This window comes from Monodelphis domestica, chromosome 6 (assembly GCF_027887165.1).
Source record: "Monodelphis domestica isolate mMonDom1 chromosome 6, mMonDom1.pri, whole genome shotgun sequence".
NCBI classification, from domain to species: Eukaryota; Metazoa; Chordata; class Mammalia; order Didelphimorphia; family Didelphidae; genus Monodelphis; species Monodelphis domestica.
This window is the reverse complement of record NC_077232.1, coordinates 82,441,639-82,462,414: the sequence shown is the minus strand read 5'-3', so window position 1 is coordinate 82,462,414 and position 20,776 is coordinate 82,441,639. Positions and strand designations below refer to the sequence as shown.

At 41.1% G+C, this 20,776-nt stretch overlaps 1 protein-coding gene across 1 annotated transcript in view; it reads right to left on the bottom strand.

Annotated features, from left to right (window-relative positions):
• Positions 1 to 20,776, bottom strand: part of HGFAC (HGF activator) — a 59,168-nt gene that overhangs the window by 22,732 nt on the left and 15,660 nt on the right. The window contains 4 exon segments of the mRNA XM_007496810.3: positions 211 to 385; positions 1,554 to 1,664; positions 7,471 to 7,602; positions 10,388 to 10,510. Coding sequence (XP_007496872.2) covers positions 211 to 385; positions 1,554 to 1,664; positions 7,471 to 7,602; positions 10,388 to 10,510 — 541 coding nt within the window.

Here is a 20,776-nt window from a genome sequence, read left to right as displayed (position 1 = left end):
ACCTCACAACTCCAGTGTCAGTGCTCTATCCACTGTGCTACCTAGCTTCCCCTAGTTCCTGAACCCTTTCCTGATCCACAACACAAATTCTGTCTCCCCAAACGTTACTGGCTTTTCTATTTGCAGAGAGTCAGCTTGCCTCTGTGATGGGGTGAGAATAGACCCTAAGGAGTATTGGACATGTGGAGAGAAGCTCAGCTAAACACTTACCTGCAGTAGGAGTGAGGACCAAGCCCCAGGTGCACAGCCTTCTCTACACTGTCCACATGGAGCTCCTGATACAGCACATCTGAATTCCAGGGCAAACAGCTCTGGCCCGAGATGGTCTTCTTGGCAATGCCCCGATATTCTGTGCCATTGCCGAAGTAACAGGTCTCACTAGGGACTGAGGGCAGGAAATACCTGCTGAGCACTGGGCAACATGGGATCTGCCCTCTGTCTCCTCTTCCAGGCTTGGAAAAAGTATGGGGGTGGCTTCCCAATTCCTCTTCCCACTTAACCTATCAAAATGGTCCTGGGAAATCAAGCTTTACCTGAACCAAAGAATCTATCTGATTGTGAACTCTTTGAGGAAAGGGACTATCTGTTGCTTTGTTGTATCCCTCATGTTCTGTCTCATTTTACAGATGAGGAAACTGAGGCTCAAGGAAGCGTGGTGACTTGTTCAAGGTGACGCAGCTAGTATGAGTCAGAAGTAGGATTGGATACCAGGTCCTCTAACCAGAGAGTCAATATTCCTTGTACTGTACTACATTTCTTTTTGTACCTTGTTTTGCTCCACTGTAAAAAGAAGAGGGTAGACTAGATATTCTCAAATGTTCTTCCCAATATTAACCTATACTTTTTAGATTCTTTTCAGCTCTAGAAGTCTACATTCAAGAGCTGTAATGAGGGTAGGAATGACTGGGGCTGCTTTCCTCTGAGATCCTCAAATTAAAGGACCCTTTGGGTCCTTTAGTCTTACAGAAATTATTAAACTTAGCACCTAGTAAGCAAAAAAGAAATAGATATAATGGGAAGTGACCAAATGGTTGTCATCCTTCCTTCTGGCAGCAAAATCCTAGTTGAGCTTCTTCTTGGCTCATTTCTCTCCTGTTCTTCATAGTATCCTGGGGGTTCTACCAGACTCAGTTGTATTGATGGTTCATTTTTTTTAACTGCTTGCTCCAGGTACCATAATACTAGTTAGAACTCTATTAAATTTTAAGATCTCTTCCAGTTAAAACTGTTTTTGTTCTATCATCTCCTCCAGTTCTAATATTCTATTTTTCACACTCCAAGATCCTTCTCAGTTCTGATAGTGTATGTTCTATATTCTAAGTTCTCTTCTGCCTCTGATGTTCTATGTTCTCTGGTCCCTTTTGGCTCTGGAGTTCTGTGTTTTAAGTCCTCTTCCAGCTCTGACATCCTGTGTTTTATGTTCTAAGTTCCTATCCAGATCTAAGGTTCCATGTTCTAAAGTCTGCATAGTGCTAACACTATTTTCCATAGTCCATTCCATCTTGAAGGTTCTATGAAATGTAGCAAATCCTTTGGGCAGGGTCTTGACTTACCAATGTTGCAGTATTTCCCTACGTTGATTCCATGGCAACCACAGATGGTCTTCCCAGTGGAGACAATCATCCTACAGACACTGTCATGGAGGCATGGGTTATTCACACAGGCTGTAGGTGAGAGTGGATGCAAGACCCATTAAAGGGAGCAGGGACTTGAACCAGGTTTCCTTTCTTTTTACTATTTTGAGGTTCATGAGGGCTATACAGACTGGACCCCTTAATAGGGGGCCTCTCTCATCTCCCACCTACTGCTCTGTTCTGTTCTCTCCATTCTCACCTCTGCTCCCTTTCCCTGGCTTGTATCCCTCCCACGCCCCTACACACCAACAAATGTTTGGTAAGAATTCTTCTGTTTCTTCAATGCCCCGTTCAGGTGTTACTTGCTTGAAGCCCTCCCTAATACCTCAACTGGAGATGATCCCTCCCTTCCTCAAATTTCTCCTATTAGTCTATGTATATATACTCCATATTGTATACTCACCATATTGTAATAGGAATCATATTTATTTCTTTTCTAGAAGATAGCAAGCCTCTCATTGAAGGCAGAGACTATGACATTTTTCATTTTTTCTCTCTCTAGTACTGAGCACAGTGCCTTAATAACTATTTCTTTTGTTGTTGTTTTATTTTTTTTTTTTGAAATTTTTATTTAATTAGTCAATTTAGAATATTTTTCCTTGGTTACAAGATTCATGTTCTTTCTCTCCCCTCCCCAGTCCTCTCTTGTAGCTGACACACAATTCCACTGGGTTTTACATGTGTCATTGATCAAGACCTATTTCCGTATTATTGATATTTGCACCGGGCTGATTATTTAGAGTCTACATCCCAATCATATCCCCATTGAACCATGTGATCAAGCAGGTGTTTCTCTTCTGTGTTTCTGCTGACACAGTTCTTCCTTTGGATGTGGATAGTGTTCTTTCTCATAAATCCCTCAGAATTATCCTGAATCATTGCATTGCTACTACTAGAGAAATCCATTACATTTTGTTGTACCACAGTGTATCAGTTTCTGTATATAATGTTCTCCTCGTTCTGGACCTTTCACTCTGCATCAATTCCTGGAGGTCTTTCCAGTTCACATGGAATTCCTCCAGTTCATTATTCCTTTGAGCACAATAGTATTCCATCCCCAGTATATACCACAATTTGTTCAGCCACTTAATAAGTATTTCTTGAATAAATGAATAAGTGATCCACAGCAATGTATAATCCACTTTGTTGGAAAGGTATTAGCTACACTAAATGATTTCAGGTGTGAGGAGGTCCTAAACATGCTTCTCTCTCCCATCAGCTCAGGAGAAGGTCTGAAATTCCACCATTAGAACTTTATTCATTTGGGTTCAGCATTGTCCTCTCCAGACATCTTTTGTGCCAAACCCCACCCTTGACCACAAAAAAAGCCTTTCTCTTTCACTGACACTTTAATCTGAATTAGTTTACCATATTATTTGAATCAGAGTACTAAGGGAAATATTTGTGGCAGGAAGGGGAAAGGATGAAATAATTATTTTGAAATGCAGAGAACTTGAAAGTTGACAGAATAGAAGGAACATTATCTTTGGAGTGAGAAGATAGGAGTTCTTATCCCATCTCCTGACCATAGTTGCACAATTTTAGGTAAATCACCACCCCAAGTTCCTCAAGTTCCCCCCTGCAAAATGAGGGTGATAATCCCTATACTGTCCACCTAATACAGATGTTGTGATAATGATACTTTTCTCTCAGTACGATTTTGGAGAGGGAAAAGGTGTGATTTAGAGCCTCCAACCACAATCAGCATTAGTCATAACAATCAGGCAATGCCATAAGGTATCAGCCTCTGGGGATGCTTAAGCTGCCCCTCATCTCAGTGCTCAGGGTTACAAGGTCAGACAGAAAAAAAATGTACCTTAGGGCACAGTGTTCTAGACCTGTGAAGAACAGGGGTTCTCTGAACCTAGGAGTCAGTACTCTGTTGTCGGGTTGGATGGGATGTTGTTGGATGGGACCATGAGAATCATTTAATGGCTCCATGATCTTTTCTAATCTTAAGGTAGATGTGGAAATGACTTAATATTGAGTTCCCTTTCACGAGGAAGTGGGAAAGTCTCAGAAAAACACAATGGATTTCTAGGACCCCTCTTTTTTCCCGACCTCCAATATGGCAGAGAAGAGAGACACATAGAGGGAAAAGATATTGGAACTCTCATCTAAAGAGTTTTCTGTCTTTGAGAAAGATTGGGTCCCTGAAGATGAATTAGATGTAAAGTCAATGTTAATTATGAGCATAGCTGGATCAGATGGAGAACAGGCTGTGGTTTATGCTAAAAGAAAGTGGGAAGGGAAGTAGGTCCACGATCATGAGTCTTTCCAATCTTGTTTAGCCATCTCAGCCCTTGTCATTTGCAAAGAAAATTAGAGCATTATAAGGGAAAATAAAAACAATTTTATCACCACAGTTTTCTTCAGTTCCTTTTCCATTTAAGGAAGTAGAATCCTGGATATATTTGCCTAAGCCAGAAGAATAACAAGAATTAAAAACTAGAGTAAATTTCTGTCTTTCTTTGTATCCCTAGTACTTAGCACAGTGCCTGATGCATAGTAAGTAAGGGCTTAAGTGTTTATTGACTGACTTATTGATGTTATCATTGAAGTAAAGGATTTGGAAAAGATAGGAAAAGGGAAAGCAATTCAAAGAAAAGTTCAAAAAGCAGATATGGCCTGAGTCTAAGCCTCTTTCATTTTATAAGAGCATTCTGCCTAAGAGCTGTCATTCTCTCCTTCAAGAGGCATCTTTACTAATCACAGAATTCCCAGGGGATGAAGGACAAAGTAGTCAATGGTCCTGAAGATATATCCTCAGCTAGAGACTATAGCTGAGCCATAAATGGGAGGGTGAAAGACCTGAAGCCCTCACTGAAAGAAAGAAGCTTTTCAATCACAATAAGCCCAATGGGTGGGAGAATGATAGCTGAAAGATCTTACTGGGAAACACTAGCTTTCCCTCAAAGGAAAGTATTACTTACATCCCTTTCTAGTTGCAACTTTACTTGATTTGGGCACCCCAAAAGAACATGAAATTTCCTAGTGGTCCCCCTCCCATTTTCCAGTTGCCCCATTAGATTGTAAACTCCTTGAAGGCAGAAACCATACCGAGCACCAAGTAGGTGTTTACTAAATGTTTATTCAATTGAATTGATTTGATTCACCCTAGTGAATGTTGGACAGGGAATTTGTTGGCTCTGAAGGAAGCTGGATATCAAATAGAGCAGAAATGTGATACCCATAGGGGAAAAGTTGACATGTAATGTTTGTCAGGGAGCAGAAAAGAAGTAATATCTGAAAATGTGAAGGAAGGTGGCCTAGTAGTACCAGACCTTAAAACTGTACATAAAGCATTGGTCATCAAAACAATATGGCACTGGTTAAGAGACTAGAGGGAGGATCAGTGGAATATACTTGGGGTAAGTGACCTCACCCAGACAGTCTATAGTAAACCCAAAGATCCAAGCTTTGGGGACAAAAATCAACTATTTGGCAAAAACTACTGGGAAAATTGGAAAACAATATGGGAGAGATTAGGTTTAGATAATCATCTCACACTCTATACCAAGATAAATTCAGAACGGGTGAATGCCTTGAATATAAAGAAGGAAGTTATAAGTAAATTAGGTGAACACAGAATAGTATACTTTTTAGATCTTTGGGAAAGGAAAGATTTTAAAACCAAGCAAGAGTTAGAAAAAAGTTACAAAATGTAAAATAAATAATTTTGATTACATTAAATTAAAAAGGTTTTGTGCAAACAAAACCAATGCAACCAAAATTAGAAAAGCAACAAATTGGGGAAAATCTTTATAACAAAGAACTCTGACAAAGGTCTAATTACACACACACACACACACACACACACACACACACACACACACACACACATATATATGGAGCTAAATCAATTGTACAAAAAATCAAGCCATTCCCCAATTGATAAATGGGCAACAGACATTTGCCAACATGGGCAATTTTCAGATAAAGAAATCAAAACTATCAATAAGCACATGGGAAAGTGTTCTAAATCTCTTATAATCCAAGAAATGCAAATCAAAACAACTCTGAGGTACCACTTCACAATTAGGAGATTGGCTAACATGACAGCAAAGGAAAGTGTTGGAGGGGATGTGGCAAAGTCGGGACCTTAATGCATTGCTGGTAGAGTTGTGAATTGATCCAACCATTCTGGAGGGCAATTTGGAACTATGCCCAAAGGATGCTAAAAGACTATCTGCCCTTTGATCCAGCCATAGCACTGCTGGGTTTGTACCCCAAAGAGATAATAAGGAAAAAGACATGTACAAAAATATTCATAGCTGCGCTCTTTGTGGTGGCAAAAAAATTGGAAAATGAGAGGATGCCCTTCAGTTGGGGAATGGCTGAACAAATTGTGGTATATGTTGGTGATGGAATACTATTTTGCCCAAAGGAATATTGAACTGGAGGAATTCCATGTGAACTGGAACAACCTCCAGGAATTGATGCAGAGTGAAAGAAGCAGAACCAGGAGAACATTGTACACAGAGACTAATACACTGTGGTATAATCGAACGTAATGGACTTCTCTACTAGCAGCAATACAATGATCCAGGACAATTCTGAGGGACTTAAGAGAAAGAACACTATCGACATTCAGAGAAAAGACTGTGAGAAAAGAAACACAGAAGAGAAATGCCTGTTTGATCACATGGTTCGATGGGGATATCACTGGGGATGTAGACTCTAAACAATCACCCCAGTGCAAATATCAATAATATGGAAATGGGTCTTGATCAATGACACATGTAAAACCCAGTGGAATTGCATGTCGGCTACAGGAGGGGATCGGGGAGGGGAGGAAAAGAACATGAATCTTGTAACCATGGGAAAATATTCTAAATTAATTATTTAAATAAAACTTTCCAAATTAAAAAAAAAGAAGTGATATCTGACTATAAGTGGGCATAGCAGAAAGCAATGTCTGAGGTATAAATCATTCCTTTCACATAAGAGCTTCAATCCCACATGTTCCTCATGTGTGTATGTATAATGAATCATCCTATGCATGTCCACACTTCTTATTAATTTGCATGTATTTAATGGATAAAGAGCTCAAGGGTTTATAGTAGAAGTGTTTTGCTGTTATTTTTATTGCCATCTAATTTTATTAAATTCCTTTATTTTGAACTAACTGAATCTCTGTGCTGACTAAAGTATACACATTAGTAGGAGTTCTTGAGATATTATTTAAAGAAGATTCTGACTCACCAAGTTTCTAGAATCCTGGGTAATTTTCTAGAGGCCCTTGAGAAGGGAAGAGGACAGACAACATGGTGATGGTTTCACTTTTTATTACCTTTCTATTTAATCCAATTAAATTGTTCACTAAAATAATGATTCCTAAATAGAGGTGTTTGATTCACAGCAGTCTGTAAATGTAAGTGAGGGCAATGTTGAGATGCCAGTAGAGGTTCATATCTCTAGAGCCAGAATTTAAGTCTAAGTTCTGAACTCCAGATCTAGGGCTCTTTCCCAGGAGATGTAACATAGAAGAATCAGCAATAGGTGAGTGGCAATCGGTACAAACCTAGTTCACGTTGGCACCATTGGAAGTCTATGCAACTAGGTGTGCATTTCCACAGTGCCATTTAGTGGCTGCATTCAAAAGTCCTTTCTAGTCCAGTCTGTGAATTGCATTCTAAAGTTAATTAATTCCATCTATAACATTCTATGCTGTTTTCTAAAGTCCTTTATAGTTCTGGCATTTCATGACGTTTCTTGTCCCTTTTGTCTCTCTGTCCCATTTGGCTCATTTCCCTATTACTCATCCCTTGGCAACTGCTTCCTCCTTCCATTTTGCTCAGTTCCATATTTTAAAGGCAGGAGAGGCACCCACTACCTGTGTATCGTATCGTCTCACAGTCAATGTGGCCCCTGGAGCAACTGCACCATTCTACGACCCCTTGATGGATTCGAGCCCAACTTTCATCTATGTCAAAGTACTCATAACGGGTTTCATCGAAGCATTTTACTGTTGAGGAGGAGAAGGAAAACAAAAAGTTATAAAAATAAAAATTTTATTAAAGAAAAGTAAAATGGTAGTAAATAAAATATAAATAACAAATATATTAAAATAAATATAAATTATAAATATTTAAATAAAAGTAACAAAAGTAAACCAGTTCTTAATAGCATTTTCCTTCCCCGACAAAGCTAATCACATTAATAAACATAACATAAAAAGATAGTAAAGAAAAACAGCCTACTTTCAGCAGACACAATTCATTCGTCTTGGTCAAAATCATCAGATTCAGAGCTGGGACTTTTGAGCTTACCTAGTCCAAATCCCTTATTTTAGAGATGAGGGGCTTGTGACCCAAAGAGAGGGGACTGTTTTGTTTGCCCAAGCAATGAGTGAGCTATGGGCTCAGACCTAATGGTTTCAAATCTTATTCTTTCCTTTCCAATTTACTGTAAAGCTTAGCTCTGGTGATGGCCACCTTTTGCAGATTTCCTCTTTCCCTTTCCCTTTGTTCATGCTATTCCCTATTCAAATAATACCCTCCCTTCAGCTCAGTCTACACAAATCCTGCATATATTTCTAGGTCTAGCTCAACTGCCATCTCCCCTAGGAAGCCTTCCCTGATCTAACAGAATGTAAGTCCCTTGAAGGCACTGATTGGTGTGTTTTTGTCTTTCTATTCCCAAAGCCAGACAAAGTGTCTTATATAAAGAAGATGCTTAATACATACTTGTAGAACTAAATTAAATTATATCCATCCCGTTGTAAATGATCTGAATGACTCTTCTTTAGTACCTCTCCTAGCCTGGTTTTGTTTTAGTTATTTAGACGTGAGAAACTGCATGGAAAGAATCTTGGAATGGAATTGTGTTCTGCTACTCACTAACTGGGATACTTTTGGCAAACCACTTTCTGTTCCTGGTGCCTCAGTTTCCCTATCTGCAAAATGGAGATGGTACTTGCAACACCATTTTATAGGTAAGGGGAGTGTTTGGTAAACTGTAAATACCTTAGTAAACATGGGCTACTTTTATTGATCAACATTGTCATCATTTTGATATGGGCTGGCAGTAAGGGGTGGTAATAGGTCTCACATTTCTCACTAGTTAGCACTAGCAAAACATCAACTGCAAACCCTGTACTTTCAGCATTAGTCAAGCATGAATTGCAGATTGTTCAATTATTCCATCGGTAATGGTCTGTGCTAAGCATTCGCTTTGTACCCATTCTGTTTTATAATTGCTTGTATTGTTCTTAGAAATAATTAATTACCTAGAGTGGACCCTGTCCCCATTCTGGAAGGGTGTCAAGACCTCTCCCTGACAAATGATGCCAAGGTGGACAATGGAGGAACATGGAACTTGCGCATGCCCTTTATTCCCTAAGGCAACAAAGCCCCAAACATTCCTCCACCTGAATTTGGGAAGGGAGATGCTAAGCTACCAGACCGCAATAAGTGTGCCAACCCTGATCCCTGGCGGAAGCTCCACTCTTTGGAGGAAGCTGCCTTTCTACAGGGGAGCTGCTACTCCACACTATGAGCCCCAAAGAGGCTACTCTGCCAGCCCCTGGGCTACCTGAGGAGCCCCCAGACTAGTCCACCAACTATTGGGCTGTTATAACACCAACAACCTCTTCTTCAAATAAAATTCTTTTTTTTTCTTCTGTATTGAACAGAGTTTGAGAATCCCATCCTTGGGATGAGACCCAGCTACAAACTTGACTTTTCTCCCACATCACTTTTTCATCTTTTCTATTAAATAACAAATACAGCACTCTGTGCAAAGTAGGCACAAGAATAATAATAGCTAACAGTTATACAATGATCCCTTTGGGCCAGGCACTGTGCTAAGTGCTTTACTATCATTCTCTCTTTTAATTCCAACGACAGTCCTGGAAGGTAGAGCTTATTATTATCCCCATTTGCAGATGGAATAACAGGGGCTGAGAAGGTCACCGAGCTAAAAAGGGTCTGAGGCAGAGCTCAGCCTCAGGTATCCCTGGATCTTAATTTCATATTCTAACGGATTTCAGTCCATTCTTCAGTGGGGTCTACCTCTTGGTGACTCCATTGGGAGTTTCTTGGCAGATATGCTGAAGTAGTTTGTTATTTCCTTCTCCAGTTCATTTTATAGATGAGAAAACTGAGGCAGACAAGATTACGTGACTTGCTCAGTGTCACACAGATGTATCCAAGGCCAAATTTGGACTCAGGAGGATGAATCTTCCTGACTCTAAGCTTGGCACTCTCTCTATCCACTGTACCACCCCTAAATGCTTTAACCACTACACCAGTCGGGTGCCCCAAATGTTACTTAAGAGTTGGCACACATGTAAAGATGCCACGACTATCTGAGGGGTACTAGATTGTTCTTCTTGCCCTTAAATATCTTCTCTATGGAGGAAAGAGGCAGTGTTGCCTAGTGGGTAGAGGAATGGCCTTAGAATATAGAGGATTATTATATTTAAATCCAACACTTTAAAACATAAATTGCCAGTTTGCACCAATACAAGTGAATTCATCAATGTAGAAGAGCCCACTTAAGTGAAGTCACAGGTACACCAAAAACATAAAAAGTAAACTAAATTGCAACTAATATATATGAGTAAACTGAGGCCCAGAAACTATGTAGGTAGTATAGCAGGCTCTTATCTTCCATGCCAGGGCTCCTTCTACTCTGACTTCCCTGCCTCTATCACCCTAAATGTAGCATCTTCTCTTTTGCCTGCCCATCATTTGCCGGTCCCCAGCCTGTTCCCCGGGACTTGGAGTGAGTGACAGGAGGCTCCTTACCCATTTCGCAGTCCTTGCCAGTGAATTCCTCAGGACAGGCACAATGGTAAGAAGTGGAGTCATGGGAGTTGGAGCAGGATCCTCCATTTCTGCAAGGGCTGGAGGCACAGTAATCCAGACTGCCTGGAAGACACAGGGAGGTAAGCCAAGCCTCCATTCCCCCCTTCACCTCCCTCCCGCAGGCATTGCCTATGAACTGGAAATTCTGTTGGCTTCTGGGTAGACACAAGGCTCGGTTTGTATAGAAAATGCTCCTTTGAGGATCTCAAAGCCCTGATTTATTAGAGCAAGAAAAATAAAGGAGGGAAAAAATGTTACAATGTGGCTGGGTCTATCAGTTCTCTAACTGGAGGTGGATAGTATTGTATAGCGTGATTTGTATCGATTCAAGCTGCCAAGACCTTCCTAATTAATTTTCCTTACAATATTAGAAAACAAGAATTCATGAGTTTGTTTTATAAAAAAATTTCAATAATTACATTCCTACATGATTGGTTTCCTTTATATTTAGTTCATTTGAAAACATTATTTTGGGAAGGGATTCACTGGACTACCAAAGGCACCCATGACACCTAAAAGTCAAGAAGCCCTGCTCGAAAGTATGCTATTCTGAGAGAATAACTGGTGTGTCACACTCAGCACCCCAATGTTAGATGACTCGAGCCAAGGAAGAAGTGATGAGGTCTGGATGAGGACCTTGGGCACTGATAGAGGGAAGGACCAATGAGAGATGAGGGAAAGGATTATGGGGGCCACCAAAGACAAGATTCCCCTACATATTGTTTGTTGGCTCTGGGAGGGGGGAAGGAAGAGGGAAGGGAAAGAAAATGAATCATGGAAATATGGAAAAATAGTTTAAAATTAGAACTTGATTTTTGTAATCCTGGAAAAATACTCTAAATTAATCAATTAAATAAAAATTTAAAAATATGTAGTTAAAATATAAAATAAAACATATGTAATATAATATATAAAATTAAAAATATAGTTAAAATTAAAATATCCCCCTATATAATACCACTTTTGCTGGTGATATATGGAGACCTGTCTAGCCTAGTAGTATTTTAACATTAACCCTTAGACAAACATGCACACAAACAAGGAGAAAGCTGTTCAAAAGAGGTAGTGAGATTTTTGTTCCTGCTGGTCTTCAAGTAGAGACCAGAATGATACTCTAAATGGAACCTCTTATGGAATCCCCAGACTATGAGCTTATGCAGAACAAGTTGAATCTGGGAATTTTTGTTGTTCAGTCATTTCAGTTATATCTAACTTTCTATGATCTTATTTGGGATGCTCTTGGCAAAGACACTTGAGTTGTTTGCCATTTCCTTCTCCAGCTTATTTTACAGATGAGGAAATTGAGGTAAACAAGGTTAAGTGACTTTCCCAGAGTCACACAGCCAGTAAGAGTCTGAGGCCAGATTTGAACTCATGAACATGAGTCTTCCTGATTCCAAGCCCAGTGCTCTATCTGAGTCACCTAGTCGACCCATCTAGGGACTGGTTCCCCAGAAACATTTTGTCTTTCATCCTTTGGCTTCTACCAAATTTTTTCTGGGAAATCTTAGAATACAACTGGAATGTAAGTGTCCAGGTCTCCCCCTATGAGCCTAAATGGGTCCCCATTTCCCATGTAAGAATTCAAGTTAATATATTGGGTAAGGTTAGCCTAGTTCTACCCCACAGGCAAGGAAGAAAACTCATGAAGGACTCACAGCAATCGGTAAACCACTGATACCTTCATCCTCCCTCTCTCAGGAGCCTCACTTTTCCCCAAGATCTGAGAGTCCTCCAAACCCAGAGGACCAAGGGGTAGTTTGGACTCTCCCTTGAGGGGACGTGGACAGGAACCCAGAGGACATCTGGTCAAACTTTTCATTTTACAGATAGGAAATCAAGGCCCAGAGAAGGCCACTCGGGGAGTAACAGGGGTGGGCTTCAAACCCAGGCTTCTCACTCAAAACCCAGCACTCTGTCTGCTCCTCCGACCCTCTCATGTTACAAAAGAGCAAACAGAGAACCAAAAAAGGAGAAAGTCTTTGCCCCAGACGTAGGATTATGAGTGCCAGTGCCCAGATGCAGAGGAATCCGGCTCCTCCCAAGCCAAACACTATGCCTCGTGCCTTTTTCCTCTTCCTAACCTTTCCCCTCCTGACTGGGCCACAGATGGAAATGTGTGTGTTTGTATAAAAACACGCAGCCAAAGCATGAACGCACGAGTACATGTGGGAATGCGCCAGACACAAACACGGGCTCACAAGCAGCCTCACTTGTAGATGCTGAGAGACACGCATGTGGAAGAACTCACACAGTCCTGCTAAATCCTCATTTTTGGAATTCAGGGTCTAGTCCCTTTAAAAGGGTTGTTATCAGGTGGCCTGTTCTCAGAGCTGTCCCAGACTTGAGCCTGTGTACATTTTTAGATATGAACGCCAGATGGCAATGTTGGCTCACAAATGGCCAAAAGAGGGTGGCCACACACACACATATTCGTTCCTATCCTTCCCTTCATCTCTCTCTGTGTCTGTGTCTGTCTCTGTCTGTCTGTCTGTCTGTCCCCCCCCTCTCTCTCTCTCCCTCCCTCCCTCTCTCTTTTCATCTCTCTTCTTCTCTCCCTCCGTCTGTCTATCTCTCCCTCTCTCTTCATTTCTCCCTCCCTCCCTCTCTCTCCCTCACTCTTCTCCTTCTCTCCCCCCTCTCCCTCTCTCTCTCTTTTTGTCTCTCTGTCTCTCTCTCTTTTCATCTCTCCCTCTGTCTCTCTCTCTCCTTCTCTCTCTCCCTCCCTCCCTCCTTCTCTCTCTCCACCTCTCTCTCTCTCTCCCTCCCTCTCTTTTCATCTCTCTCTCTCTCTCTTTGTCTCTCCGTCTCTGCATCTCTGCTTCTCTCTCTCTCTCTCTCTCTCTCTCTCTCTCTCTCTCTCTCTCTCTCTCTCCCTCCCTCCCCACCCCCTCTCTCTCACTCTCTCTCTCTTTCTCTCTCTCCCTCCTTCCCTCCCTCTTTCCCTCCCTCTCCTCCTTTCCTCTCCCCCTTTCCCCCAATCTCTCATTTCTAGACTTTAGGTCTCCTCCTCACTCCTCAAAAACCATCAAAGGATTCTCAATGAAGTATAAACCCTTTATCCTGACATTTAATGTCCTTCATTTTTTCATTCCCAACCCACTTTCCTGGATTCATCTATCGATTTCTTCCCAGCACAAATTCAACATCCAAGTCCAACTGGAATAAACCTGCTTCCAATCATATTTTGTTCCCATTCAATTCTTCAATCCAGACAATTCAATATACATTTATTAAGTACCTAGTATGTTTGGGGAAAGGCCAAGCTGATCTGGACCACTTTACAAATGCTCTCAGCCTCTAGTTTTAGATTTTTTTGGGTCAATTTTTATTTTTTATTTTTTTCTGGGTTATACATATTTTCACACAAAACATATTTCCAAATTATTCATTTTTGTGATGAATAATCATATGAAACCAAAACCCCAAATCATATATTCAAATAAACAAGTGAAAAATTGTATGCTTCTATCTGCATTTATAATCCAGCAGTTCTTTCTCTGGAGGTAGAAAGCATTCATAAGTCCCTTGGAATTGTTCTGGATCATTGTATTTCTGTTAATAGCAAAGTCAATCACATTTGATCGTTCCATAATACTTCAGTTACTGTGTATAATGTCCCAGTTCTGCTTATTTTACTCTGAATCAGTTTCTTTCTAGCTCTTTCTGAAATCATCCTGTTCATCATTCCTTATAGCACAATAGTATTCCATTACCATCATATCCCACAGTTTGTTCATCATAAGGGAGAAAAAAGGAGGAAAAGAGAGAGAGAGGGAGGGAGGAAAAGAGAAAGAGAGAGAGAGAGAGAGAGAGAGAGAGAGAGAGAGAGAGAGAGAGAGAGAGAGAGAGAAAGAGAGAGAGAGAGAGAGAGAGAGAGAGAGAGAGAGAGAGAGAGAGAGAGAGAGAGAGAGAGAGAGAGAGAGAGAGAGAGGGAGGGAAGGAGGAAGGAAGGAGGGGGGGAGGGAGAGAGTGGAAGGACATCTCTTTAGTTTCCAATTATTTGCCACCACAAAAAGCACAGCTATAATAAATATTTTTGTAAAAGTAGGTCCTTTCCCATGTTTTTTTTTTATCTCTTTGGGATATAAACTTAGTAATGGTATTGCAGGATCAAAGGGCATGCATTCTTTTATAGCCCTTCTGGCATAATTCCTAATTGCCCTCTAGAATGATTGGATCAATTCACAACTCCACCAACAATGCATTAGTGTCAGTGTCCCAATTGTTCCACATCCCCTTCAACATTTATTATTTACTGTCATATTTCAGCCCCTGTTTTCAATCATTGAAATCTTAGTTAGCTAACCCCTCCAGCTTTGTGGTTTGGGTAAATTTAATAATCACACCATTAACCCCTTTATTCAAGCCACTGGACATTTAGGGAATGCCCAAGTCCCTAGGGTACTCCCATAGAAACTTCCTTTCAAGTCAACATCAAACCATTAACAATTCTATTGGTCCAGCCACTCATCCACTTCTAAGTCCTCCTAACCATATGGCCAGCTATTATACATTTCTCTCTTTTTTATAAAAATAACTAACTAGGCTTTGTCAAATGCTTTGCTAAAATTTTAGGTAAATTCTCCATATAGCATTTCCTGACCTGCTGGTCTAGTTACCCTGCTTTAAAAAAAAGAAAAAAGACAAAAGCAAACAGAATTGGTCTTCTTAATGAAGCCCTAGTGGGGTTTTGTGATCTCTGCTTCTTTTTCTAAATTTTCAATTATTGTTTTAATAGCAGATCTTCAGATTCTGACAGTAATTTAAAGCCACTGGCCTATAGTTTGCAGGTTCCATTCTCTTTCTCTCCACTATCTTTTTTTTTAAAGTCAAGTTATTTACCCTTCTCCAGACCTGTCATACTTGTCACATTCTCCAAGAACTTTCAAAGATCACTGAGAGATGCTACAATCCCATCTGTCAATTCTCTAAGAATCTCTACTCCTAATTCATCTGGATCTAGTTAGTATCAAGGGCTCTTGATATCTTCCTGCTTATCTCATGTATCAACTCCTGATTAGTCATTTTTCTTCTAATCTTACAGTCCAAAAATAATTCTCCTTGGCAAGAAAAAATAAACAAACACAGAAATAAAATGAGAGTTTAATAGTTCTGTCTTGTTTTTCTGTAACTTAAAAAGGTCTTTTTTTAAAACCCCTACCTTCTGTCTTAGAATCAATACTAAGTTTTTAGTTCCAAGGCAGAAGAGAGATAAGGGCTAGGAAATAGGGGTTGTTATGTGACTTGCCCAGGGTCACACAGGTAGGAAGTGTCTGAAGCCAGATATGAACCTAGGACTTCTTCCCTCTAGGTCTAGCCCTCTATCCACTGAGCTACCTCCCTGCCCCAATCTGAGGATATGGTTAATTATTCATCTAGTATGTTGGAGACAGGATTTCTGGTCAGGTCTGAGTTTAATTAAATGACTTCTGTGGTTCCTACCAACTCTAAGATTCCTTTAACTTTAGTGTATTATTTGCTCTGTCCACTTGCCTGAAATTCCACCATTATAACTCAATTCCTTTGATTTCTTCTTCCTGTAAATACCTCTGGAAGGTAGCAATTTTTCAAACTCATTTACATTTACATTAAGATCTAAGCTCTAAAAATGTGAGAACTGGAATGAGTCTTAGAACACAGACTGTCTGAACAGGGCTGAGCCTAGAACAAATGTGGTAGTGATCATTTTTTCCCCCTCTACTCTTTTGGTATATGGTAACACTAGGGTGTATTTGGCTCCTCTCACCCAACCAGAAAGACAGTGGGAAGCAGCTCTGAGTAATTGTAATAGCCCTTGCCTAATCAATGCCAGAAAAACCCACACTCCCACAATTGTCCTCAGAGACAATTGGAGAAAAATTAGGTCAAGTTTTTTAAGTTAATGGGAATTAATGACATGGGTGGGAAATGCATCACATTGGACTGTGAAGTTACTCAGTCCCAACACAATGTTGATGAAGTTTAGAGATTGAAAGGATAAAGGGCTTGCTCATGATTCCAAGGCAAACTTTTGTGCAAGGTCAGAAGTCTTTAAGAAGGAGAATGTGAAGGGAAAGTTTCAAAGTGGGAGCACTGTGGCTTGGAACTGGAATTCAATCAATCATGCCATCAATAAACATTTATTAAGCACCTATTATAGAGGTAAAATACAATCTGTAGCCTCTAGGAGCTTACAGAGAGAGAGAGAGACAGACAGACAGACAGACAGACAGAGAGAAAGAGAGAGAGAGAGAGAGGAGAGAGAGAGAGAGAGAAGAGAGAGAGAGAGAGAGAGAGAGAGAGAGAGAGAGAGAGAGAGAGAGGAGAGAGAGAGAGAGAGAGAGAGAGAGAGAGAGAGAGAGAGAGAGAGAGAGAGAGAGAGAGAGACAGACAGACAGACAGACAGACAGAGAGAAAGAGAGAGAGAGAGAGAGAGAGAGAGAGAGAAAAGAGAGAGAGAGAGAGAGAGAGAGAGAGAGAGAGAGAGAGAGAGAGAGCCTGTGTCTCCTGCCATGACAGAGAAATTGAAATATTCCACCTCTGCCAAACTGAGATGGGAGTCAGAAATCACATTCTCTGAAAAGGGAAGCTACTGATTCCTGGCAGCAGTAGAGAATATCAGGAAATGACAGACACTACTCCCTCCTGCTGGTGATTATGGAATGGTGCAGGAGGAGAGACGGCTAGAACCACCTGTCCCAAACTACATAGACTGGCCTCAGACAATGGATGGGCTGAAGAATTGTGAATGTCCATCATTTGTAGGAAGCTAAGGAGCGTTGCCATGGATGGCTGTACCTCCTGGAAATTCCATGACTATAAAAGACAGACCCTCCTCAGGGTGCTGGCAAGGGCTAGCAATTTCGATGAGCTCAACCTGTTTCTTTGACCCATACAAATTTTTTTAATTAAAAAATAAAAACTTCCCTTGTTTCATTCTTGGTGAACCATATGCTTGCAAGGGAGGTGCTTGATGGAATCATATAGTGAAGTTCCCAGATTCTCTGGGTGGGAACAGTAGGCGAGAGATGTGAGAAATGCTTCCAAGTGTTGGTGAGCTCTTCAAGTGATGTGAGAGTTTCCGATATATGAGTTTCACAGTGAAATGTCTACCCCAAGCACCCACGATGAAAGCTCTGGAGGGACAGCTGTGGCAAAGAATTATCTTCTTTTGGTTCCCAGGATAGGATTCCTTCCCTTTGCATGAGATTGCTCCCATTTTCTTTCTGTGATGGCTGAAAGCAGAAGGGGTGGTATTGGGGGAGTTGCCGACCCATCTGAGAAGAAGTCACAGGCAGGGGAGGGAGGAGAAAGGATTCTTCCCTTCCCTCAAGATGGTACCATTGGCTGGCCCTGAATTCCTTGCTTCCAAGTCTCTGTGGAGGATCTTTGTATCTTCCCTGTGTAGAGAGGTTCATTGACTAAAGGTCCCTCAGTATCCTTGGCTAGTTCTGAACTGTTCTGTGTATAAATAGAAATTTTGTACTTTTGAGCTACATCTCCCAGCATCCCTTTCCTCCTTCATCCCCACCTTGCGTACTTGCATATTGTATATAGTTGTGTAACTCTGCCTCTCGCTTTCTTCTCTCGCGAATGCGGCTGAGTTAGTTCCCCTTTTACTCTAGCTTTTTATTTTAGTTATTATTAATAAATCTTATTAAATATAATACTTGGAGTATTTGGATATTAATTTTTAATCTTACATCTGGCCCTGTTTTGGCAGGCTTGGGCTCCTTCTCACTTCTTTCCCTACCATTGCTGCAACCTGGCAGGCCCAGACCAGAAGCCCAGGGAGTCTGCTTCCCTTAAACCTAAAAAAAAAAATGCTGACATTGTTTTCGGTTTTTGTTTGAATCAATTCTTCTTCCTCTTTCTCTCCCCTTCCCCCAGGCAGGAGAGGTACAAGGAAAGGTGGTTTGGTCCAGGAAGAATCTCTTTAAAAAACATTAACTGACTCCTTCAAGGTAAATCATTAATAGGAATTGGCAGAGATTTCACTGAGGCCCAAGAACTAACAGAATTTCCCTCGGCCACCAGCTTAGCAGAAAGAAGGCTAATTGGTGTATGAGAAAGCCACAGGGGAACCCAGCCAACTGACTCCAGGGCCCACTTTGAAATAACTGACTGCCCATTGAGCTGGCGCTATAACTCAGTTTGGCACTTGGCACTTCACCATACACTGAACCAGCATTTTGGCCGCCCCCAACATGATTCCACAGAGTGATACAGGACATAAAAGTCTAAGGTATTGAAAGAAAGAGGCAGATCCTTCCCGACTAAGGGAGACGAGAGTCCTCTCATCCCGTCCTGGTCAGACCATATCTGGCATATTGTTTTGTTTTGTTTTTAATAATATTTTATTTGATCATTTCCAAGCATTATTCATTAAAGACAAAGATCATTTTCTTTTCCTCCCCCCACCCCCCGTAGCTGACGCGTGATTCCGCTGGGTGTCACATGTGCTCTTGATTCGAATCCATTTCTATGTTGTCAATATTTGCATCAGAGTTTCATTTAGAGTCTCTCCTCTGTCATGTCCCCTCAACCTCTGTATTCAGGCAGTTGCTTTTCCTCAGTGTTTCCACTCCCATAGTTTATCCTTTGCTTATGAATGGTGTTTTTTCTCCTAGATCCCTGCAAATTGTTCAGGGACATTACACTACCACCAATGGAGAAGTCCATTACATTTGATTGTACCACAATGTATCAGTCTCTGTGTACAATGTTCTCCTGGTTCTGCTCCTTTCGCTCTGCATCACTTCCTGGAGGTCGTTCCAGTCTCCATGGAATTCCTCCACTTTATTATTCCTTTTAGCACAATAGTATTCCATCACCAACATATACCACAATTTGCTCAGCCATTCCCCAATTGATGGGCATCCCCTCGCTTTCCAGTGTTTGGCCACCACAAAGAGTGCAGCTATGAATATTTTTGTACAAGTCTTTTTCCTTATTATCTCTTTGGGGTACAAACCCAGCAGTGGTGTGGCTGGATCAAAGGGTAGACATTCTTTTGTCGCCCTTTGGGCATAGTTCCAAATTGCCCTCCAGAATGGTTGGATCAATTCACAACTCCACCAGCAATGAATTAATGTCCCTACTTTGCCACATCCCCTCCAGCATTCATTACTTTCCTTTGCTATCATGCTAGCCCATATCTGGCATATTGTGTTCTGCACTAGGTACCCTATTTTAGGAAAGGCATTAACAAATGAGGCTGTGTCCAGAGGAGGCAACCTAGACTGGAAAAGAATAGGAAACCAGCCCATCCCAAGATTGGTTAAGGAGCTCGGGATGTGCAATATAGAACGGTCAGAGAAAGGTTTAAGAAGAACCTAAGAATGTCTTTGGGTATTGAAAAAGCTGTGCCCTATAAGGAGGATTGGAGTTGTGCTTCTGAGCCCCAAAGGGACAAAAAGGGAGCAATAGGAGAATTTTCAGGAAAGGTGATTTCAACCAGTTAGAAAGAAAAACTTTAATTATTAGATCTGACTCATTGTGAAAGAGGAAGCTTCTGAAATCATCACTGGGGATCTTGTAGAGGAAAGAGAGGTAGTCTTGTGGGAGGAGGTTGCAAGAGGAATTCCGTTGAGAGAAAGGTTAGGCTAGATGATCTCTGATTCCAGAATTTTGTCACTGATATTCAGAGTCAGTTTATGAACTCCTCGGTACGGATGCTTTTTCTACCTGTGCAAGTCAAGCCCCTCTAGACCTTCTGACCCTGAGCAATTCTTTCCTATGTCTTTCTAGAAATCCCCCATAAAGGATCTAGATCTTTCTCTAGTTCTTTAAAAAATGTTATGAGTGCCGGCATCATGCTTGGGCTGTCCATCTGTTATTTTTCACTCCTACTACCTCACCAGCCCACATCATTCTCCAGTTGTACATGTCCTTAGTGATGTCTTTCATGCTAATTCTTACATATGGGTCATTGCTAATCACACGTTACAGCTGACTTACAAATACCATGAATCTGTGGGTCACCTATAATTGGGGGACTTCGGATGCTTCAGAAATTGAGGAATTGAATGATTCACCGCCAAATCATATCTTGGGTATCATGGGGGAGATGGTGTGAAAAGATGGATTTTCTATTCATTTTTGTAGAAATATCAGGGAGAAACTTGGGCTCATTGAAGGTGTCGTTATCTTCATGGCAATCTGTTTGCTTATGTTCAAGATGGTGCATGTCAAGATGGACAAGTGTCCCATGAAATCTCTCTTCTTGCTGCCTTTGTGTGCACCATGAGGCTGGCTCCTCCAACCTTTTATCCACATGTGAGTCACTGATCCATTGAGATTTGCTAGTTTTACTTATTGCAACTGGCTGTGCCATAAGGCACAGAG